The sequence below is a fragment of the Cricetulus griseus genome, chromosome 6 (assembly GCF_003668045.3).
Source record: "Cricetulus griseus strain 17A/GY chromosome 6, alternate assembly CriGri-PICRH-1.0, whole genome shotgun sequence".
Classification (NCBI taxonomy): Eukaryota; Metazoa; Chordata; class Mammalia; order Rodentia; family Cricetidae; genus Cricetulus; species Cricetulus griseus.
The window spans coordinates 23,598,721-23,622,390 of NC_048599.1; the positions used below are offsets into that span (position 1 = coordinate 23,598,721).

The 23,670-nt window shown below is 46.9% G+C and overlaps 1 protein-coding gene across 8 annotated transcripts in view; it reads right to left on the reverse strand.

The window, feature by feature from the left end:
• Cep250 (centrosomal protein 250) overlaps positions 1-23,670 on the reverse strand; it is a 48,461-nt gene that overhangs the window by 8,865 nt on the left and 15,926 nt on the right. For 5 of the 8 annotated variants that reach the window (XR_003486466.2, XM_035447090.1, XM_027421348.2 and 2 more), the window contains 19 exons: positions 23,475-23,582; positions 22,861-23,019; positions 21,890-22,068; positions 21,268-21,450; positions 19,479-19,623; positions 18,371-18,517; positions 17,379-17,609; positions 16,077-16,270; positions 15,800-15,927; positions 15,431-15,600; positions 12,042-12,209; positions 11,532-11,666; positions 8,958-9,080; positions 7,254-7,387; positions 5,320-5,458; positions 4,326-4,668; positions 3,254-3,375; positions 1,807-1,927; positions 398-519 (listed from right to left, as the gene is read on the reverse strand). Coding sequence is in view for 7 of the 8 variants with exons in the window: in XM_035447090.1 (XP_035302981.1) it covers positions 398-519; positions 1,807-1,927; positions 3,254-3,375; positions 4,326-4,668; positions 5,320-5,458; positions 7,254-7,387; positions 8,958-9,080; positions 11,532-11,666; positions 12,042-12,209; positions 15,431-15,600; positions 15,800-15,927; positions 16,077-16,270; positions 17,379-17,609; positions 18,371-18,517; positions 19,479-19,623; positions 21,268-21,450; positions 21,890-22,068; positions 22,861-23,019; positions 23,475-23,582 (3,051 nt within the window). In the remaining variant the exon portion in view is untranslated. Of the gene's footprint in view, positions 1-397; positions 520-1,806; positions 1,928-3,253; positions 3,376-4,325; positions 4,669-5,319; positions 5,459-7,253; positions 7,388-8,957; positions 9,081-11,531; positions 11,667-12,041; positions 12,210-15,430; positions 15,601-15,799; positions 15,928-16,076; positions 16,271-17,378; positions 17,610-18,370; positions 18,518-19,478; positions 19,624-21,267; positions 21,451-21,889; positions 22,069-22,860; positions 23,020-23,474; positions 23,583-23,670 lie in introns of those variants that run through there. The other 3 variants (XM_027421350.2, XM_035447089.1, XM_027421351.2) reach the window with 3 other exon arrangements.

Here is a 23,670-nt window from a genome sequence, read left to right on the forward strand (position 1 = left end):
GGGGAGATAGCCTAATGCAAAGAGGCATTCTAGACCCTGATCTTGCACATCAGGGAATAACTGTCTAATCTTAATCCAGAAAAAGTAATTAAATAAAGGTTCACTATGACCTTAATAATGGGAAGGTGGGAAGAGTCAGGGAACTTTGAGACTTGCTGAAGGAAGCCAGGCATGAGCACAGACAGGCCAAGGTGTTTCTGAGAGGCAGAACACGGGTTAGGGTTAGGGTTAGGAAAAAGGTCAGAGTCAGGGGTTAGGGTTAGGGTTATGGTTAGGGAAAGGGTCAGGGCTAGGGTTAGGAAAGGGTCAAGGTTTAGGGTTAGGGTTAAGATAAGGGTTAGGTGCTTGAACTCTAAACACAATTCCCAAGGCACTCTTCCCCAGACCAGCACTTTACCTGAGCTTCCATTTTCTGCAGCTCTGCCTGCCGTAGGCGACTCTGTAAGGATGCCACAGTCTCATGCAAGTCCCTCAGCTCAGACTCCAGGGAGTTCTGTTTCCCTTCCCACTTGGATTTCTCTTTGAAAAGAACAGAGATGTTGGAGTCAGGTGCATGGCTGCAGGTGGGGGAACACAGGGTACAGAAGCAGATGGAGGACAGGGATCAGAATCAAAGGGGAACAAGGCCAAGGAGGAGAAAATGACACCCAGTGTCCTGTGCCATCACTTTTCTGCCAGCAGCTGCTTCCAGCCTTGCATCTGTGTCTGCTGAGAGTCCTGGCACAGCACAGCCTGCTAATCACCCTACACTTCATCTGAGAACCCATCACCCAGGGGTTCTCAGATCGCTCTCCAGACATGAGAGCCAGCTGATGCAGTGGCCCGTTCTAGCCCCAATTCTATGAGTTTGTAGGTGGTTCCTAGAGGCCCTCAAAGTCTGAAGACGGAACCTCAGCCCAGGTTGCTCTTAAAGTGACTACAAAATCTAGGCTTGTCTTGAACTCCTGATTATCATCCTGCCTCTACCTCTCAAGTGCTGGGATTACAGACATTTGAGGCCCCACACTTTATCTGCCCAAATCTTTTATTTTTATTTTTTTTGGGGGGTAGACAAGGTCTCAAATGCCTAAAAGGCTCACCTCTTTCCTTCTGCAATAGAACTTCAGAAGGGAACAGTCTTGAGCCTCTTTTCCTTTCCAAGTGGTCCCCACCCTCCAAACCCTCAGCAGAGGGACATGGCAGTGTGCTTGCTCTTCCTGAGTCCCCTTCTGGCCTTTCTCAAGAGTATGTTTACAACCCTTTTGTCCTCAAAGGCTAATTTTGAGGTGATAGTGGAAAATGGTAAAAATAAGTAACAGGGATAAACGACAAAAGAAATACAGTTTTATGTTCTGATAGTTCTGGCCCAGGGTCACCAGGATTTTGTGCTTGAAAAAAAAAATTTTTTTTTTCCCTGCATGGGCTGGTGAGCTGGCTCAGAAGGGAAAAAGCTCCCACTACCACACCTGACTACTTGAGTTAAATCCTGGGGAACCTATGTGGTAGAAGAGAACTGATTTCCACAAATTGCTTCTGACCTCCATGTGTGCCATGGCATCCCCCCCCCCACACAAAATAAGTGCAATTTTAAAAGTGAAAAAACAAAAACAACTCCCCGAAGAGACTATCAGCAGCCCAGGAGGCAGCGTCTATCGATTTCCCAAGTCCGTTCCTTCTAAATCCTTCTTCCAGGGTGGCCCACAAAAGCCAAGCACAGTGGAACAAGAGTTGAAGAGGCTCGCCCCTCCCAGGTGCCTGAGCTAGTCTCCCCATTCCAGCCACCACCTGCTCTTGCCTCCTTTCAGCCTGGTCCCCTGAGCATCTCACCTTCCTGGCTCTGTGAGAGCTGTCTTTGCAGGTCCTGCAGGTCTGAGTGGACCTGGCTCTTCTGGGCCTCTGTATCAGTCAGGTGCTGTTTCAGCTTCTGGATCTGGTCCCTCAGATCATCCTGGGAGAGGAAGGGCGGGGCTGAGCTCACACTTTCAGGAGCTCAGAGACTATCCATACTCTGCAGTCTCTGCCATCATGACCCCACTCTCTAAGCCAGTTCTCAAACCTTCCTAACGATGTGACCCTTAAATAAGTTCCTTGAAGTGTGGTGACCCCAACCATAAAATTATTTTTGTTGCTATTGTAATTTTGCTACTGTTATAAACTGTAATGTAAAAACCTGATATGCAGGCTATCGGGTATTCAACCCCTGTGAAAGGGTCGCTCAGCACCCAAAGGGCTTGCGACCCACAGGTTGAGAATCACTGCTTTAAACTCTTATGCAGAAGGGAGGGTGAACCTAAGGGGCACCCCTTGGACTTAGGTTTTTGTTGTTATTTCTGGCAGTCTCATGAAGCCCAGGTTGCTCTTAAAGTGACTACAAAATCTAGGCTTGTCTTGAACTCCTGACTATCATCCTGCCTCTACCTCTCAAGTGCTGGGATTACAGACATTTGAGGCCCCACACCTTATCTGCCCAAATCTTTTATTTTTATTTTTTTTGGGGGGGTAGACAAGGTCTCAATATATCACTCGGGCTAGTCTCAAGTTCTCAATCCTCCTGCCTCAGCCTCCTGAGTGCTGGGACTACAGGCATGTGCCGCTACACCTGGATTATTTCTTTTGAAATAACTGCTCAGTATCCTATCCCAGGCCACACCCCTTCTCGCCCAAGAGGCTCCTTCACAGTTCCCCTGACACTTTCTTCCAGTCCCAGCAGGTAGCTGTCTGTCTGAACTGGTCCTTCTGTCAGCTCCACTATGCAGAGCTTCTTGAAGGCAGGCTGTGTCTTTATATTTCTGTATCACCAGCTCTGAGTGGCTGGTGCACAGGTGCACTGGCAGCTCTCAGTACTGACTAGCAAGTGCACAGTGAGGTGAAGTAGGTTCAGTCTTAAGTCTAGAATATTTTTGTTAAGTGGTGACCTCAAATTTCAATACGCCCCAGCTTACCTGCCTTTTCTCAGGGGATTTGGTACCAAGAAGAAATTCTTGGATGAGAAGAAATGATATAAGAGAAAACCCATGTTTACAGTTCTCAGGGCTCCTCTAGGCCCCACCCAGCAACTGGGGTTTGGAGTAGAGTGGGACAGCTGAGGAAGTGAAAGCAAGGCCCAGGAAATCCAAAGGCTCAGTTATGTTTGCAGGACAGTCACTGATACAGGTGGGATGATAGGGGCAGAGATCGGGATGAGTAACCTTTGACCCATCTCCCTCCATTTACAAGTCTGTTTGAGGATCTCAGGGGAACTCCAGAAAAGGAAGGAGGAGGGCAGAGGACATACCCGGGCCTGCTGAGCCTTCCACAGGTCTTGATGAAGCTTCTGGAGAGCCAATGCTACAGCCTCGGCTGACAGTGCGGTCAGGAGGGACCCTCTCTTAAAGGGTCTCCTAGCTCCATTCTGATCTGAAGAAAAGGGAAACTTCTTACCTGGCTGCCACAATAAGCAGCAGCTTTAGCTGTCCCTCCCCAGACAGGGCCTTGGCCCTCCCGCTGGCCCCCCCTCTCTCCAAAGAATCCCTTCTAGAAGGTTTATTCCTATACTTTCCATTAGGGCAGTGGTTCTCACCCTTCTCAATGCTGCGAACCCATAACACAGTTCCTCATGCTGTGGTGACCCCAAACATACAATTATTTTGTTGCTACTTCATAACTGTAATTTAGCTACTGTTATGAATTGTGATGTATCTGATATGCAGGCTATCTGATATGTGACCCCTGTGAAAGGGTCATTCAACCCCCAAAAGGATCTCAACCCCACAGTGAGAACTGCTGCATTAGAAAATGCTGGCTGTTGGCAGCTATGCTCAAAAGTGCAAGCTATAAAAAAAATTGTATTTTTTTCCCTTCCCAGACAGGTTTCTCTGTGTAATAGCCATGACTATCCTGGAACTCACTCTGTAGACGAGGCTGGCCTCGAACTCACAGAGACTACCTGCCTCTGCCCAGCCTCATTTTTTTTTTTTTTTTTTTAAGACAGGATTTAAGTAGTCCAGGCTGGCTGGAATTTACTATACTCTTAATCCACCTATCCCAACCTCAACCCCAAACAACTGACTATGTAGCTCAGGCTGGTGGAACTTAGTGCTAGGGTTACAGGCAGGCACCTCCATTTGGCCTACCTCTTTTTATATTCTTAGACAAATTCTAAGATAGGACTTTTAACATTTTATAATCAAGAAAAATCAAGTTCCGAGAAGTTAGGTGGCTTTGCCTGCTACCAAACAGACTGGGGTTCAAGCTACCTGGAATCAGCGGTGGCCTTAACCTGGATGCTATTTTACAGCAGGAACTCCATTCCTTTCCCTCTCCCCAGCTTTGGCCCACAAGACTTAGCTCTCATGTGGCTTCCTCACCTGGCTCAGGGCCCCACAGGGAGGGAGCAGAGTCGCCCCCACCCCTCAGCTCAGGCCGGCTTTCACATGCAGACCCCAAGGCCTGCTGCAGAACAGAGTAAAGGCTAGCCAGCTGGGCCTGGGCCTGGTTCTCTGGCTGCTGTTCTGCAGCCAGTACCTCCAGCTGGCTCTCAGTGCTGCGCAGCTGCAGCTGCAGTTGGGTTGTCTTGGCCTCCTGGGTCCACAAAGAAGCTCGCAGCTGCTGCTCTGTGATCCGTGAGGCCTCCAGCTCCTCGAGCAGCTGTGCTTCCCGGGCTACAAAGTCAGCCTCCTTTTCCTTCACCTCCTGCCTCAGTAGTTCCACCTGCCGGGAGGAAGTAGACTCTCTGAGCAAGCTCCATCAGGACCCCAGATGGGGAGAAGTCCAGTGGGCTCAGCTCTGCAGCAGGTAGGAAGGGCCCTGAAATGAGTAGTTCTGACAACTGGGGGTGATCAACACCACACACAAGGGCCCAGGCTACACTAACACACCTGGCCCTGTTCCCAGTCAGACAGATATGTCAGCCCTGCTGAGATTAGAACTCTGCCCTGAAACCTTGACATGGAGCTGGTCAGACTGTATGAAAACTAGTAGGTAGGTGTGAGCCCCTTCCCTCTCCTTTTCAACTTTGTCTCTCCTCCAGGCTCAGGTCCGAGTCAATGAACAAATGGAGTACGGAAGGCCTCTTGCTGGTGTTTACCCTCCAAGTTCCCCTGCTGCATTTTGCCAACCAGATGAAGTACATCTGCAAGTGATTATGCATGAACACTCTGTTCAGGATGTCAGGCTCCCCACATGGGACAGAGCTCATCTGTGTGTCAGGTTCCTAAACCCCTGGTGCCCAGCCCTGCTTTTCCCCTACTGGCAGGGATGCTGAGGTCCCAGCCTATCTTGTTCTTAGGAAAAAAAAAAAATTCACCCAGCCCCTCTAAGAGCATCCTCTCCAGAAAGTAGGGCTCAGGCATAGTGCAGCACCTGTACACTGAGCTCTCTCTGTCCTTCCTGGGCCTCCTGTATGTCCTGGCGCAGGGAATTCAGCTCCTGCTGTCGAACAGAGTCAGCTTCTTGTAAAATGAGGAGTCTGCCTTCTTTTTCCACCAGCGACAGTGCCAGGCTAAAAACAAAGGTTGGAGAGAGAGGTCATTCTCTCAGGGGGTGAGAGTGTACTTCACCGGATTGTTCTAATCATAGCACTGCTTGTTAAAACAGAAACCATAATGGTGACCAGAGGGTCAGTAAGAACTACTGTTTATTGAACACCTAAGGGCTCCTAGGAACTTCATACATGAGGACTCATTTCACTCCAATTTATTCTTCTCTGATAAATCCCACATATATATGCACATATTTCAAATTCATTATATCCAAGCTTCCCATCCCTGTGTCCCCAATTCTCCACCCAATCATCTCTCACTCTGTCCCATGGCTCTGTGAATGGCTCTTTCATCTACAGTGTCAAAGCATGGAAGCCACAACCATTTTAATTCCCCCTTCATCCTACCCACATCCAATCTATAACTATATATAATTGTCTTAAGCCGTAATGTATCTTAAGTTCCTCTCTTCTTCCCTTCCCTCCTACTTACCATGGCACACACAGTCTTGCTAACTCTCATTTGGACACCTGTTCCAGCCTCCTGACTTGTCTTTAGGACTCAGTTGTCACTATTGAAAAGATCCATTCCTTTTCAGGTCCCTAGGTCACTGAGCGTATGCTGTCTCCCATTCTGAATGGGCTCATGTCACTCCATGTTTCAGGCCATCACTATCCCTTCTAACAGGCCAGAAATCTGATTATGCTGATTCCCTTACTTGAAATCCTTACAGTTTCCTGTTGAATGTAACCTACAAGCTCCTGCTGTGGACTTTAGCTAATACTAGCTTTCCACACTCTGGCATCACCAAAGAGGGAAAGCTCTCATTTGCCTCAAGACTTCTTCTCTTACTGAACAGAACTCTCTTTGATTACAAGGGTGGCTCCATTGTCTTTCAACATTCCATCTGTTTATTTATTTACTGTGTGTATAGAGGGACGAGTGGAGGTCAAAGGACAACCTTCAGGCATGGATCCTCTCCTTCCATCATGAGGCTTCTGAAGATTGAACACAGGTCGGGCAGGCATCGCAGCAAGCGTCCTTACCAGCTGAACCATCTGACAGCTCCAGTATTCAGTTTATTTTTATTTTATCTTTTTGTTGTTGTTTTTAAAGATAGGATTTCTCTGTGTAGCCCTGGCTGTCCTGGAACTCACTTTGTAGACCTGGCCAGACTCAGAGAGCTGCCTCCTGAGTGCTGGGACTGAGGGTCCATGTCTGGCTTAGCATTCAGTTTAAATGTAACTTCCTGGGAAAGATTTTCCTTATACCTTTCTAAAGCAGTTTCTCTCTCTCTCTCTCTCTCTCTCTCTCTCTCTCTCTCTCTCTCTCTCTCTCTTTCTCTTTCTCTCTCTCTCTCTCTGCACCTTGTCTCTTTCCATTTGTTTAAAAAATTGTTCGATTAAAAATTTCCAACAAGCAGTGGTGGCGCAAACCTTTGATCCCAGCACTTGGCAGAGGCAGGCAGATCTCTGAGTTCAAGGCAAGCCTGGTCTACAGAGTGAGTTCCAGGACAGACTCCAAAGCTACACAGAAACCCTGTCTGGGAGTAAAAAAAAAAAAAAAAAAAAATCCCACAGACTATAAATTCTATTGAGGTAGGGACTACATTGTCATAAGACAATGGTGCATAAATGGTCTTTTCTCTAAATATTTACTAAATATAAGATCTGAAGCTGAGATCATGTCCACTCCAGATGGCTACTACACGTGTACTCCAGAGTGAGACATGGTGAGATAACCTTGCACAGAATAGTCAGTGCCACTGTGACTACGACACATAAGGCAAGCCACCCCTCTGGCTGTCTAGCTTACCTGGCTTTCTCTTTCTCGAGTTCCTTCTGAATCCGGCTATATTCCTGAACCTCCTTCATCTTCTCTTGAATCTCTTGTTTCACCAGCCTGTGGGAGTCATCCTGGGTTACCAGCTGAGACTTCAAGTCCTCTACCTGGAAGGTTAAGAGCAAGAGGCTGAGATGACAAAGCCCAGAAGAAGAAGTCTAGATGTTTAGGCTCAGGTAAGCCATATTAGTCAGTGGCCCATCTCCACAGTTCTGGAGGTTTCACTAGTCCCTACACTATTTTGTTTTCTTTTTTACATTTACTTGTGTATGTACACACTCAATCACATACCATGACATGTTGTGGAGGTCAGTAGACAATTTGTAGTTGTTCTGAGCTATCTAAATGAACATGCGTGTGTGTTCTTCCTTCCTTCCTTTCTTTTATTCCTTTCTTTCTTTCTTTCTTTCTTTCTTTCTTTCTTTCTTTCTTTCTTTCTTTCTTTCTTTCTTTCTTTCAGACAGGGTTTTATAGTCTGGATGTCCTGGAACTTGCTCTGTAGACCGGGCTGTCCTCAGACTGAGAGATTTGCATGACTCTGAGTGCTTGGATCAAAGGTGTGCACCACCAATACCTGGCTTCAACCACATTCTTATCATTCCCTTCCCCCAAACTCTTAAGCTTGTTCGTTTCCAAAGTCTTAGAAATGCTACATAAGTGCAGCCATAAATAAAAATCTTGGTTGAGAAGGTGGGTGGTGGTAGTGCATGCCTTTAATCCCAGCACATGTGTCTGTCTGTGGTGTGTGTGTGTGTGTGTGTGTGTGTGTGTGTGTGTGTGTGTGTGTGTAGGTCAGAGGTTAATGTGTGGCTTCCTCTATCATTCTCCACCTTTTTTTTTTTTTTTTAAAGCAGGATCTGTCTTCTTAAACCTGATACTACTTACTTTCAGGAAGACCAGCTGATGGTGAGCTCCAGGACCCGCCTGTCTCTGCCTCTCCAGCCTCACCCAGCTTTCCATGTGGGGGCTGGGAATCTGAACTCAGACCTTAATGCACTATGGCAGGTACTTTATTAACTGAGCCACCTTCCTAGCCTGTTCTTGTTTTAAAGACAGAATCCCACTATGCAGCTAGGATTGACTTCAAACTCAATCTCTGTCTCTCTCTTTTTTTTCTCCAAGGGTTAGAGTTTCTCTATGTAGCTTTGGAGCCTGTCCTGGTACTTGCTCTGTAGACCAGGCAGGCTGGCCTCAAACTCAGAGATCCACCTGCCTCTGCCTCCAAGTACTGGGATTAAAGGCGTTTGCCACCAACACCTGGCCTGCCTCAACCTCTTAAATCTTAAGTGCTGGCATTAAATTATATAGCTTTTGACCACAACCTATTCACATTCTCCTATACATTTCTCATATTGAATACAATGTAAACAGTACCTAATACAAAGTAAACACTATGTAAAACGGTTGTTATTTAGAGAATAAGAAAAGGCCTGTATATTCACAGTATGTATTTTCAGTGGCTGTTGGTAGAATCTGGGTAACGATGGCTAATAATACAATCCCAGAACTCGTTGAGGCACATGATCAGCTCTGAACACCCTTCAACAACTCTGCACTTATTTCTGTAGCCCTGTCCTCCCAAGCTCAAGCAGCAGGACCTGGGACTCTTGTCTACAAAGGGAGTGGGAAGGTTTGGCTGTGGTGAGCAGGGCTGTGAGGCAGGTAGGAAAGATGGACCTGCTTCTGTAGGTCTTCTCTGTCCTTCCGGAAGGCAGCATGCTCCTCGCTGTGCTGCTGGGTTGCCTCCTTCAGCTCCTGCTGTGCTCCCTGAAGCTGGGTCTGCAGCATGTCAGTGGTCTCCTACCGGAGAAAGGATCAGTGAGTGCAAAAAGCTTCCATAGGGGCTAGCTCCTGAAACCTGTGCTGTATAAGTGCTGTTTGATTCTACTGAGTTGACAGACCTGAGGCAGGGACTAAGAATGCATATTGTTTCCCCCCTCTATCCTTATACCCTATTCCTTCTTCCACACGATTGCATGGGCTCAGTCAAACTTCTAGACAGGCCCACAGCCTCCCCAACATACCCCTATTTTCACTTGATTGCATACATAAATGTACATACTTTCACTTGGTCAAGTACTGTATTAAAAGATATCCTGGCCAGGCATGGCAGCACATGCCTTTAATGCCAGTGCTAGGGAGGCAAAGACAGGTGGAAGCCACATAACAGAGACCCTGCCTCAAAAAGATATTCTAGGCTGGCATTATAATTTAGTAGCTGAACATTTGCCTAAAATGTTACAAGGTTCCAGGTTGGAGCCCCAGAACCACAAAAAGATAATGATAATAAAAGAATAAGTATTTAAATACATAAAATGATATATCACAGGGGCTAGAGACATGGTCAGTGGTTAAGAGCACTTTGCTCTTGCAGAATACCCAGATTCAATTCCCAGTATCCACATGTTTGTAACTTCAGTTCTAGGAGATCTGACATCCTCTTCTGGCCTCTGCAAGTACCAGGCACACATATGGTATATATACATACAAGTAGGCAAAAAACTCACACATAACATTTATTTATTAAAAATAAATAAGCCTTTTAAAAAAATAATGTGTTCTCCTACTCTTTTTTTAATTTATTAATTTTATTTTATATGCATTGGTGCTTTGCCATGGTGTCAGGTCCCCTGGAATTGGAATTACAGACAATTGTGAGCTGCCTTATGGGTGCCAGAAATTGAACCCAGGTCCTCTGAAAGAGGAGTGCTCTTAAATACTGAGGCATCTCTCCAGCCCCCCATGTTCTCCTACTCTTAAAATATCATTCACCATTTTTCATTGGCCTCAAAACAAAACCCAAGCTCCTACTATAGCTAAAAAGGTCTCCTTTCATCCTCTCCTCTCTCTCCAGTACCACCCCCATCCTCTCCTCTCTCTCCTGTATCACCCCATCCTCTCCTCTCTCTCCTGTACCACCCCATCCTCTCCCCTCTCTGTACCACCCCCATCCTCTCCCCTCTCTCCTGTACCACCCCCATCCTCTCCCCTCTCTCCTGTATCACCCCATCCTCTCCCCTCTCTCCTGTACCACCCCATCCTCTCCTCTCTCTCCTGTACCACCCTCATCCTCTCCTCTCTCTCTCCTGCACCACCCCCATCCTCTCCTCTCTCTCCTGTACCACCCCCATCCTCTCCTCTCTCTCCTGTACCACCCCATCCTCTCCTCTCTCTCTGTACCACCCCATGTACCACCCATCCTCTCCCCTCTCTCCTGTACCACCCCATCCTCTCCCCTCTCTCCTGTACCACCCCATCCTCTCCTCTCTCTCCTGTACCACCCTCATCCTCTCCTCTCTCTCTCCTGCACCACCCCCATCCTCTCCCCTCTCTCCTGTACCACCCCATCCTCTCCTCTCTCTCCTGTACCACCCCCATCCTCTCCCCTCTCTCTGTACCACCCCATCCTCTCCTCTCTCTCTGTACCACCCTCATCCTCTCCCCTCTCTCTCCTGTACCACCCCCATCCTCTCCCCTCTCTCTGTACCACCCCATCCTCTCCCCTCTCTCTGTACCACCCCATCCTCTCCTCTCTCTCTGTACCACCCTCATCCTCTCCCCTCTCTCTCCTGTACCACCCCCATCCTCTCCCCTCTCTCTGTACCACCCCATCCTCTCCTCTCTCTCTGTACCACCCTCATCCTCTCCCCTCTCTCTCCTGTACCACCCTCATCCTCTCCCCTCTCTCCTGTACCACCCCCATCCTCTCCCCTCTCTCCTGTACCACCCCATCCTCTCCTCTCTCTCCTGTACCACCCCCATCCTCTCCTCTCTCTCCTGTACCACCCCATCCTCTCCTCTCTCTCTGTACCACCCCCATCCTCTCCCCCTCTCCTGTACCACCCCCAAGTTTATCACACCAGAGCCATGCACCTCTTTTTGTCCTTGAATTTCCCAAGCCTCATTCTGTCTGCTACAGGGCCCTATGACAGTGAAATCCTATTTGTCCTTCAAAAACTATCCTCAGTGGGTAAAGGTGCTTGCTGTCAATTCCAGGGTCCTACACAGTGGAAGGAAAGAACCAACTCCCACGAGTTGAATTCCATATGCGTTTCATGCCACGTGCACATGCATGTACATATACACACAGAACAAATAAATAAAGTAATTAAGAACAGCCTCCTGCCAGCATTCATGAAGCCTTGAGGTTTGATGGTTAACAATACATAAAACTGGGTGTTGTGGTCCATGCCTGTAACTCTGGCGTTTGGGAGGAGGCAGGAGGACCAGGCCCAGGAGCGCCTTGCATACCTGTTCCTGTAACTTCTGAATCTTCATGTCCTTCCTCAGCCTTTCCAACTGCTGTGTAGCATCTGCCAACTCCTTCTGAGTCTGCAGCAGGGTTTCCAGGAGGGAGACTCTCTCCTTCTCTGTTTCTAGTTGCATCTGTGGAAAGGCAGGAAGGGCAAGGGCTTCACGGCTCTGGGTTATCATGCTAACCCGGGAGGCCATAAGCACATTTGCTCCAAGTTCTTCCAACAAATAGGATGAAGGCTGAGGGCAAAGGAACGTCTAAGACCATTAACTTAGAACCAGGAAGTGCAAAGATTGCCACTGGTTTGCAAGCTGACAGGATGTGGTAAATGTTGGCCCTCCCTCAGGAAGTATGACATACTGCCTGCTGCAGCTAACTGCGTATTAGCCCACCTGCAAGCAGCAAAGTGGTAGCTACACACTCTTCTGGAAGCCCCACTTGAGCCTTGCTGTTAGAATGAAAAGTGGTAAGCCAGGGGGAATCAAAGGTCACAAGGGTCCACTTACTTGGTACAGGGTGCTGTCAGCATGGGTTCGCTCCTCTTCCCTCTGTGCACGGAGGGCTTCAGTTTCTGTCTGTTGCTCTCTCAGCCTTACTTCCAGCTCCGTTCTCTCCCTTTCCAGGGTCTCCAGGGCCTTCTCCAGCTCCTGCTGAAGCAAGGAGCGCTCTTTCTCCTGACCATGTGGAGGAAACCATACTGTTAGAACCAGTGCATGAGCAGAGGAGACCAGAGAGTTGTTTGGAGTGCGAATCTCTCCACTGCCTCACTGTGCCTTAGGCACTGCTCTCAGCCTGGCAATCATTTCTGATGAAAGGCTCAACAATCCCTGCCTTATCTGTCTCATTAAAACTTAAGAGTCAAGTGAGATTTATTTTTTTAAAAATGATGTTTAGGCCAGGCAGTGGTGGCGCACACCTTTAATCCCAGTGCTTGGGAGGCAGAAAAGATGGATTTTTGTGAGTTAGAGGCAAACCTGGTCTACAGAGCGAGTTCCAGGACAGGCGGAGCTATTACACAGAGAGACCCTGTCGATAAAACAAACAAACAAACAAAGAACAGTAGTACAGATGCTAACCACAGGATCATTGTAAATGACAAACCTTACATTCAGGTTCAAAAAGCCAACTGTAAACACATGTGAAAGATTAATGGTGACAATTGTTTAAAGAAACCTAAAACAAAATTAAGCTGTTTGCTCCATATGAATGTATGGCCACAAGAGAGCTAATTCTGTGATGTCAAAACAGGAATAATCCATCACTTCTGGTTAGACTATAACCAGAATACTTTGGTTCACTTGCTGCATCAGCTTGAGGACCTGAGTCCCATCCCCTGAACCTATACTGGAAGGAGAACCGATTTTCAAAAGCCATCAAGTGCTAATAATTCCTTAACTAGAAGTTGGGCCTTAGGAGCCCCTTCCTCCTCCTTGGAATTTTTAACTGGCTTCATCTTGCAGGAACTGGTGGGATTCAGAAGGGCATACAGGACACCCTGCAGCTGGAGTTGCAGATGAAAAAGGGGAAGTGTGGTGACATATTATTTATGATTTATTAAAGCTTGCCTGAGGATTCAGACAGCAGTCAGCCACAAGCCATAGTGATCGGGTGGTGGTGGTACACACCTTTAATCCCACCACTTGGGAGGTAGAGGTAGACAGATCTGTTAGTTCAAGGTCACACTGAGCTCCTCGAAATTGATCCAGTCCTAAAGAGAAATAGCTCACACAAAGGTGATCTCAGCACCTGGTATCACACACCAGGGCCAGGGTCTCAGAGCTGGCATTCATTCTCCAGCCACATTGAGGATAGGAAGACATTAAGTCTCAGGATTCTCCAGCTACGCTGAGGAGAGGCAGCTAGCCAGAGGTTTGGTGGAGCCAGGATCACCTTTCAGTCTGAGGGAGTGAGAGCTAGTGGCTGGCTCTTTTAGTTTTCTGTTCTTCAGCTTGAAGTTTGAACTCCATATCTGTCTCTGGGTCTTTTACTTATCGTACTACAGTCATGAACTACCTAACATGGGTGCAGGGAACCAAGCATGGGTCCTCTGAAAGAATAGCACCTGCCTCCTGGGTTCTGGATTATAGGCACACACTAAGTATCATGTATGGCTTTTGATTATTGGTTGTTTTTAAATATTTATTTTTATTTATGTATATGTATGCCACGTATGTATGTATGTATGTATGTATGTATGTATGTATGTATGTATGTATATATGTGCACAGAGGTCAGAGAAAGACTTCAGGACCTCTAAAGCTGGCTTTACAGGCAACTGTGAATCACCTGAAGTGGGTGCTAGGAGCCCGCCAGGGCCTTCTTGAGAGCTGTACTCTCTTAAGCACTAATCTCTCTAGCCCCTTGATTATTTATTGTTTTAAGGTGGGTTTGTTGGCAAGATAGTAGCCAAAAGTTTGCCCACTTTTAGAATTATGTGCTGAGATGACAGTGGCTGCATCCCTCTAAGAGTCAGGGGTAATGCCCACTGACAAGCCCAAAGTAAAAACTATTTCAAACTTTCTGATTGATGAGCTAATGGCTTCAGTTTCCCTGGAAGGAGTGACTGCCATGGCCACACCTGGATCATGGTGGTCCCTTCTCTTTTCCTCTCCACACACTCAGGTAATCCCATCTTCTGATTGCCTAGCTTTACAATCTCCCTGATGATTAAAAGGTAGACTGCTCTCTTACAACTTTTTTTTTAAAGATTTTATTTATTTATTATGTATACAACAATCTGCTTCCATGTGTATCTGCACATCAGAAGAGGGTACCAGATCTCATAATGGATGGTTGTGAGCCACCCAGTGATTGCTGGGAATTGAACTCAGGACCTCTGGAAGAGCAGTCAGTGCTCTTAATCTCTGAGCCATCTCTCCAGCCCCAAACTTTTTTTTTTTTTTAATTTAAATAAATTTTTAGAGAGGGTCTCACTAGGTAATCCTGGACTGGAACTCACTAAGTAGAGCAGGTTGTCACTGAACTCACAGAGATTTGCCTGCCTCTGCCTCCCCAGTCTGGGATTAAAGGTGTACGCCATCAGTTCTTGACATCTCTTTGTGTGGATCCCTTTGTAAAACAGGTAGCCTTGAACCCACAGGCTTTCTGGTTCTAAATGCTGGGATTATAGTTGTGCTCTGCCATGGCTGCTTCCAGGAACCACACTTAATTCTTTATATATACCAAGCAAGCAAACAAGCAACACACACACACACACACACACACACAGAGAGAGAGAGAGAGAGAGAGAGAGAGAGAGAGAGAGAGAGCTTACAAATGAAGAGCTCATACTATGCCAAGAACTAGTCTTTGTATTTTTTCATATGGTAACTTATTTAATAGCTAGAAGCTGTTCAACTCTGAGGCCCACTAGGCCACAAGGAGGTATCCTATCTCAGAAAACAGAGGCTGAAGTAGAAACAGAGACATGCATTCTGGGATTGAGGATTATTATTATTTTTTGGTTATTTTTTTTTTTGCAGATTTTTTTTTTATTTGAATTAGAAACAAGATTGTTTTAAATGACAATCCCAGTTCCCTTCTCCCTCCCGTCCTCCCCTACCACCCCCCCAACTAAAACCCTACATATCACATATCCTTTTTGCTCCCCCTGGATAGTGAGGCTTTTCATAGGGTGTCATCAGAGTCTATCATATCCTTTGAGATAGGGCCTAGGCCCACCCGTGTGTCTTGGCTCAGGGAGTATTCCTCTATGTGGAATGGGCTCCCAAAGTCCACACCTATGATTGAGGATTATTAAACTGGATTTTATACCCTGGTGATCAAATTTCATTTTTCTAAGCAGTAATAACTGGACCAACAGCGGCAGGTGGCAGATTCACTAAAGGGATGCCGTGTCGCCTCTCCTATTCCCCAATGGGCAGCCGCTACCTACCCATTTCTCTTGGAGCCTGTTCAACTCCTCCTCATGGGCCACCTTCTGCTGCTCCAGAGCTGCCTGCCCCTCTTGTTCAGCTTGGGCTAGCTGCCTGGCTACTGCATCCCGCTCCTGCTCAGCCCGGCTCCTCTCAGCATCCAGTTCCAGTTTCAGGCACTTCACTTCCCCTAAGATGTCAGGCAAGATCCACTCTGAGCCTCTGCTCCACGCCACTCCCTTTACCTAATAATATTTTCCCGGCCCACCCCCCTCATGAGCAGCTTCCATCTCAGAGGACCCAAGTCTGGATGAGGAAAGCTTCCCATTGCCCTCTTGGCTGTGAACATTGCCATGGAATGCAGCGTGCCCACCCTGGTGGGCTCTCACCTTGAATTACTTCCTTGGCTTGAGTAATAGTTTGAACCTGGATCTCCAGCTGCCCCTTAGTGACCTCTATCACAGAATTTTGCTGTTGGGTCTCAAAGAGATTGCTCTCCAGTTGTTCCTTGGCTGACCTGAGATTTGGGAATCAGGAAGTATTCTAATCCATCAAGCAATTAATTACTTGTCTACAATTCATTTACAGATCATGCACTCAGGACAGGGAGCTCAGCTTAGCCTTGCAAAGCTCTGGGTGCTTGGTAGAGTTAAGTGTGGACCCTACCTGAGCCCCAGAACTTGTTCAGTGAGGTCCTGTCGGTCCCGCTCCACAGCCTGCAGGCGAACCTCGAGAGTCGCCCTCTCCCGTACTAGGGTCTCCTTCTCTTGGACTGCTCTGGCAAGTGTTTCTTGCTGTCGCTCAGTGTCCTGATGCAGCTGCTCTAGCTGAGCTGTGGCTGCTTCTTGCTGGTGATGTGCCTGAGGAAAAGAAACTGATGAGATACAGAGTGAGGCAGATGCCCAGGGCTGCTAACAACGTGTCAGGACCAAGGGGTCTTCAGAGAGTCTAGACTCAGCACCATGAGCACTGAAATGACTCAGAAATAATAGGCATTTATTTATTTCCTTCATCAATCAGGAGGCCCCAGGCCAGAAAGAATGCTCTCCTATGAGTGAGATACTGTCCTAGGGACAACAGGACCCATATACACATGAGAAAGTGACTAACACTTGAGAAGGGACTCTAAGAATGGATTATGTTCAAGTATTAAGGCAATGAGAGGTTTGGTAGGGAAAAGCAAGATTGCCAAGATTAAGCTTTATTGTCAGCTTGGTGATTTAGAATCACTTAGGAGACACACTTCTGGATATGTCTGTGAGGATGTTAATGGAGGAGGGAAAACCACTTGAATATGAATGGTACTATCACATGCGCTGGAGTCTCAGATTCAATTAAAAGGACAACAGGAGAAAGCCCAGCAGAACACTTCATTCCCCTTTCTCTGCCTTCTGGTGGCTAAGAGGCAAGCAAGCAGCTGCCACAAATCCTGGCTACCACATAGACATCTGCTGCCATGCTTTTCCCACTATAAATGGCCATACCTCCTCATGTTGTGAGTTAAACAAAACAATAAAAATCCACAAATACACCCTGTCTCAAACAAACAAACAGAAAGACAGATATACACAGCCTTAGCTGGACATGGTAGCTAATAATCTCAGGAGGCAGAACAGGTGGAACACTGCAAGTTTGAGGCCAGCCTGGTCTACATAAGAAATTCCAGGCCAGCCAGGGTGACAGAGTTAGACACTGTCTCAAAAGACCAAAATAAATAAGTAAACAACATAGGCTGGCCTTCAAGGATATCAAACAAATAATTATGGCATGAGAGAACTGTAGATGTTTGAACTAATTATGCAGTGCTAGCTAAGAATTCAGGGGAAATCATGTAGGAATAGGGAGTCGGGGAAATTCCTTAAAACAGTGGGCAGATACCTCACTCACACTGAGTCACTCTCTGAGTCCTTTCTGCTTACCGTAAGCATGCATTACACTGCAAGTGACCACAGCAAATTCTCTTCTCACCTCACTTAGTTTCTCTTTAAGTTCTTCCTTTTCTTCTCGGATGCTCTTTAGTTCTGCCTGCAGCTCAGCTCCTGACTCCTCTGCCTTCTGCAGCTGAGTCTGCAGCTGAGTATTCTTCTCCCACAGGGCTTCCCTGTGCCTCTCTGCCTCTGCCAGGTCCACCTGCAAAGCACTTCTCAAATGCTCGGCCGCCTCCGCTCTGCTGCACACAGACTGGTTCTCCTGCTCCAACTACTGGCCACAAAGGGAAGGGAATGCAGGCATCAAAGGTAAATGGGTATAGTTCCCCTATGCTGCTGAAGTGCTGTGACTGGAACCCTCCCTACAGCTGAACAAAACAGTGCTTTGAAGAGAAGAGACCCGTCCATTTGATCTGGTGTTTATATTCTGGGCACCAGATGGGCCTGATGCTGGGATAGAGATAAAAAGGCAAAATCTTGCTTCCAAAGAGCTCAGAATAACACTAGTGGTGGTGCAAGCACTTGGGAAGTGATGGAGGATCAGGACAGCCTAGGTAGCATGAAACACTGTCTCAAAAAAAAAAAAAAAAAAAACAAACAGGACACCCAGACTAATGACATTTCTGGGTCTCAGGAAAGCGGGAAGCAAGAAGTTTTTCCTACTAAAAATGACAGGTTAAATTTTTAACCAACAGGTGATTTTGAGGGCACGTGGGCTAGTCAGCAGATCTGCCACACCCAATAGGATTAAACACTTAAGTCTTGCTTCCAGGGACATGGACCCTTCCCTTGTCCTATCAAAGGCTCAGCGGCAGGTACAGAGGAGGGCTATCTATAGTGCTTGAGTCTAATCCTTTGTTCTCCTCTGCACTGTAGAGGTCCCTCTTGCTCATTTCAGCCACATTCTGGAGCTCACCTGCCTTTGCCTAATCCTCTAAGGACTCCCCACCCCATTAAGGCATCAGCTTTGTCTGCCAAGGGCTAATCCTCAGATAAGGTCCAGCCCCTCCTGGAAATCAAATCTTTGCTCACCTGGAGAAGCTGCTGGTTCAGCCCAACTTTATCTAAAGCCAAAGCCTCGTTTAAGGCCCCAAGCTTGACAGCTGCAGCTCTAAGATCGGCTACCTCTGCCTTCAAGCTGTTCTCGGAAGCTGACAACTCTGCAATGGACTGTTCTGCCTAAAAACAAAAGTTAGTGTTTCCTGCTTTGAGTTTTCATGGATCAGTAAACACTCCCAAAACCTGCTTTTATTTATAAAATATCATTCCATCTCTTCCCTTCCATTCTAAGGTTTTCTATCATTCATTCATTCATTCATTCATTCACTCACTCACTCGTTCATTCATTCATGAGAAATGTGCTCACAGAATAGAAACACAGAAAGATGTGCAAACTACAATTGTCACAACAGTATAGAAACTGTAAACACAACTGAAAACTCAAAGAAGGCATCAGTTTAGTTTGGGAGAGGAGAAAATGCTTGGAACAATGAATACTGAGAGGGAGATGGTTCTTGGGAGTCAAGGTGAAAGAAAAGAGTATACAATGTATTAGAGTCAAGAAGGAAGACAACCTGAGAACGCAGCTGACCTTTGTGGGGAGAGCAAAGGACACCTGGCGTGTGGTGGGCCTGGGAAGGCCAGCCCAGAGAGTGTCTGAGGCAGATGGCAAAGGGTGTTGAATATGGTACCAGAGTTGAGAAGCCACTGAATTTTCTTCTAAAGGCTTTTATTTTTAAATCCTGTGTATATATGTGTCTGCGTCTCTTTTCTCGAATAAATGTACAAATATGAGTGCTGTGCCCATGAAGTTCAGAAGAGGACGTCAGATTCTCCCAGAGTTACAGGCTGTTGTTGGCCATCTGATGTGGGTGCTGGGAAGTGAACCTGGGGCCTCTGCAAGAGCAGTACACACTCTTAACTGCTGAGCCACCTCTATGGGGCAACTTTGAGAGACTAACAGCCAGATTTATACTTTAGAGAGTGAACTGAATTTCAGTGTAGAGCGCATGTTGGGAAGGAAAGGACCCAGAAGCAGACTAGTGATTGAAGAGAAAGGCTTGAAGTCGGAAGGGTGAAGAGTGAGCCATCGAGCCCCTTTCCTGGGAACACAGCTTTCCGAGTGAGAAGGCCCACATACCCTGGCCCAGGCTGCCGTCACCTCCACTTGCTCTTGCCTCAGTAGCTCCCCTTCCAGGCGACTGGACTCCAGGGCTTCTCGAAGAGTCATCAGCTCACTTAGTGATTCTGACTGTTTAGCTTCCAGGCTCACCAGCATCTCCTGACTAAGAAGGGAAGGAGGGGGAGCTAAGGGAAGTGTTTGGGAGTGACCACATCCCAACAGGAGACAAGAATCTAATTTTTTTTCTATTTAAAAAAAAAATGTGGAATTCATTTCTAAAAACTAGTAAGGAAAGCTCTCTAAGACAGAGCAAGTGAAAAAAGGAAAGAGCATAACAGCATGTTAGTGTACTGCCTTTCATGCCAAAAAGTGAGAGAAAGCAGAATATTTCCATGAAGTGGACTGGAAAAATAAATACAAAATTAACTGAAATGGTTACCAACGGAAGGAAAATAGGACAGATCGAGAAAAGATGAGGGAGACTTCCCTGTGTGCACCTTTTTAAATAGATGGGTTTTCTGTTGTTTATTGTGACAGGGTCTTGCTCTGCAGTCTAAGCTGGCTTTGAACTCACAGCAATCTTCTTGCCTCTGTCTCCCAAGTATTGGGATTGCAGATGTGAGCCAATATACCCTGGTATCTTTTTAAACAGCTTTGGCTTTTGACTTATCTAACTATATTGTTGAGTCAGATAGATTAAATTTTAAACACATATGTATCTGTGTGGATCTTCTGCTATGCCCTCAGTGCAGGACATGCAGCATGGCCCTACCTCTTGGCAGATTCCTTAAGCTTCTACTGTTTACTAGGTGCAAGGAATAAGGCACAGAGGAGGGGACTATACCAAGTGAAGAGCTGTCACCAGGGCTCTGCTGGCATTGTGGGTTCATGGTGAGCTGGGACTACAGAGTGAGACCCTGTCTCAAACAAACAAACAAATAATTACATTTATTTGTATGTGGGGAGGGAACTACAATACTCACATGGAGATCAGAGGACAATCCATGGGAGTTGGTGGATTGAACTCACATTGCACCATCTTGACAGCCCTATGCTAGCATTTTATGAAGTACTGCCACATCTTGCCAATAACTCTTCAAATGTCATCTCCCTTTTGCCAAGAGACTAATCCATTCTGGTGGCAAAGCAAAAACCTGCACCAAACCTTCGTCCTGCTCTACAGTTCCTTTCTGTAGCATTACCAGTGGACCTCACAGATTAGCTGGGGGCACTGACCCTGGATTTCCCTTCTTGATCAGTGAATTTCCTATCATTTCCCAGAGGGCACTGACCCTGGATTTCCCTTCCTGACCAGTGAATTTCCTATCATTTCCCAGTGGTTTTGTCTTTTCTCAGACAGCTAACTCAGAACATGCCACAAACTCCCAATTCCTTTTCTTTGCTATTCTGTCCCTTGGTCCCTTTTCCTACATGTCAAGGCCCCATCTCCATAAAGTCGCCCCTGGTTCTGAATAGTAACTATTGCTCCTACGCTTCCAAACCACCAAGCTTGAACTCTAGTGAGGCTGTATTTCTTCAAGCTTCACGTCACAGCTGTTTGCTTGTCACATTACTTATTAGGTTTCAAGCTCCTTGAGATCATGATCAGTTTTTTGTAGCCCTCACAGTCCCACATCTCTATAGAAACTCGACAATGTCTAGATGGACTTTCTAACTCATCTTTCTGCAAAGGAAGACGCAGTAAGCAGTGTGAAGCACACGCAGGTTTTACACACTCCACTTCCTAAGAGAGAGGAGTGGGGTGGGGAAGGTGTGGACCCTGGTGACAGAGGTTGGTCACACTTACAGAAGCTCCCTCTCACGGACGGCCATGTGCAGCTCCTCCTGCTGCTCCTGCTTCTCCCCCTGAGCAGAGTCCCCCTGCAGCTGCAGCTCCATGTTCACTCTTCGGAGTCGCCATGCTTCCTGCTCCAGCACCTCCAGCTGCTCCTGCAGCTCTCCCCTGGCCTTCTGCAGCAGCTCTCGCTCCCTGAAATACAGACAGAGGTCTGGGGGACAGACCTGGGGACAAAAGACCCTAGTGGAAAAAGACCTTGTAGGGCAAAACATGAGAGAAGCTTGTTTCTTTTCAAATATATATACATAACTTTTTTCAAGCAGAAAACCATTTATTATTTGATCCTAAAGACCAAAGGGTTTTCCCACAGGAAATAGAAAACCAAAGCAGCCTTAAGCATCCATGAGTCCAGTGACAACAGGAAGAACCAATCAAAAACAGGACAGTGACGGTAAGTGGCTAAATGAGGACTAGAAGCAGACACTGGAGAACTGAGAATGTAGCTGCAAAACCATTAAGTAAAACAAAACATGGAGTAAAATAAAGTTTTGAAGGCTTTGCTTTCCTTTAAAACAGAAACAAAAACAAAAACCAAGCATGAAAGGGAGGGACAAGCAGCCTGTCCACTCACTTGCTGAGAGAGTCCACCTCTCCCTGAAGGTCCACAGTCTGCCCTGCCAGAGCATCCCGCTCCCCAGTGAGCTTGTGTAGCCTTTCTCTCAGGGCTTCACCCTCCTCCTCCCACTGACGGTGCTGCTGCTGCAAGAAGCTCATAGCCTCCTGGCAGCCTGAAAGCTGCTGCCTGAGGTCCTGTGGGAGGAGATCCATAGAACAGGATGAAGAACAAGGAGCCACAAACAAAGGGATGACTCCAAGGCAAGGGGATGGGGACAGGTGTAACAACAGTCGGCAAGAACAGAAATGTGGCCAATGGAGACGTCAAAGAATCAGGGATCACTGGGCTCTGTGGCCCTGGAGTCCTGGAATCCAACACCTTCAAACATGGTGGCATAGGGGACAGTAAGTGTCACTTGGAGTTGGGGAACTTTTACACTCTCCCAGGACTCTGCTTAGTGTTGCACATACATGCAGTTGGTGTGGAGAATATAAACACCTGTGAGCCACAGCACCACTGGGCAAATAGAGAAGCTAATGTGCAACTGGATACATTATGACTAGCCAGCTGAAAGGGTTACTCCAGACTAGAGATATGTGTCTATGGCTGAGGAGCAGCTGTGGAATGTTCCTTTACACTGTGTGAATATGTTGTTGTGATTGGTTTAATAAAGGAGCTGACTGGCCCATAGCTGGGCAAGAAAGGTTAGGTGGGAGAGCAAAACTGAGAATGCTGGGAATCAGGGCAGAGTCAGGAGTGGCCAGCAGAGACAGAGAGAAGCAAGGTGGGCATGCTCTACTGAGAAAAGGTGCCAAGCCATGTGGCAGACGTAGATAGATAGGAAACATGGCTTAATTTAAATGTGAGAATTAGCTAGTAACAAGCCTGAGGTATTGCCCAAGCATTTATAATATTAAGCCTCCAAGTCGGTTATTTGGGAACTGGTAGGCAGGAGTCCGCCTCTAAGCAGCTCTGGGGCTTCTCACCTGCACAGCCTGCTGTCTCCGAGTCAACACTGAACGCACCAGAGTAAGAGCCTTGTCTGGGTTCTGGGGATCAAATGGGGAGAAGCCACTACAGTCCAACTGTAATGAGCTCTCATGGTCTGAGCTGTGGGTCACAGTGTCCTCTTCTTCCACTGAGGCCTGAAATGCAACCGAGTGTCATGGAGAGACTTGCACCACAGAACAGAGGAACCAAGGTTCCTTTTACAAGTCCTATCTCTGGGCTAGGGCCAAGGATGGAAACCTAAGAGCAAAAATTGACCGGTCCCTTCAATTCTTCATGTTTGGTCATCTAAGAATAGTTAGCACCAAGGCTAGAATTCTCTCTGGGGCAGTAAGTGAGGGGGAAGGGGAAGAAAATGCTTTTGTAATGACAAAGACAGAATTCAGCCTATGCTGAGAACCATAACAAGCAACAGGATAGACCCATCCACTACACAGTGCTAGGACATGAATGCTAACCTACACCTCTTTAAGTTCACCGAGAGAACTTATCCTTACATGACCCTTAGCCCAAACCTCAGTCTAGAAATCAAGGCCACTAAGAGGATATGAAGAAGAGGGGACACTGTCCAGTTACAGGACAAGAGGCTTACCAGCACCTGAGCTATATCCTTGATCACATGCTGTAGAGACAACATTTCCTCTTGAGCATTCCTACTGAGAGACACCTCATGTTCCATTAACTCTGCATGGTTTGTCTCCTAGTAAAAGGACAGAATAGAACCTAAGAGCCAAACTCTTGTCCCCAAGTCATTCAAAGACATATTCTGTTTATTCTGTCAACCATAC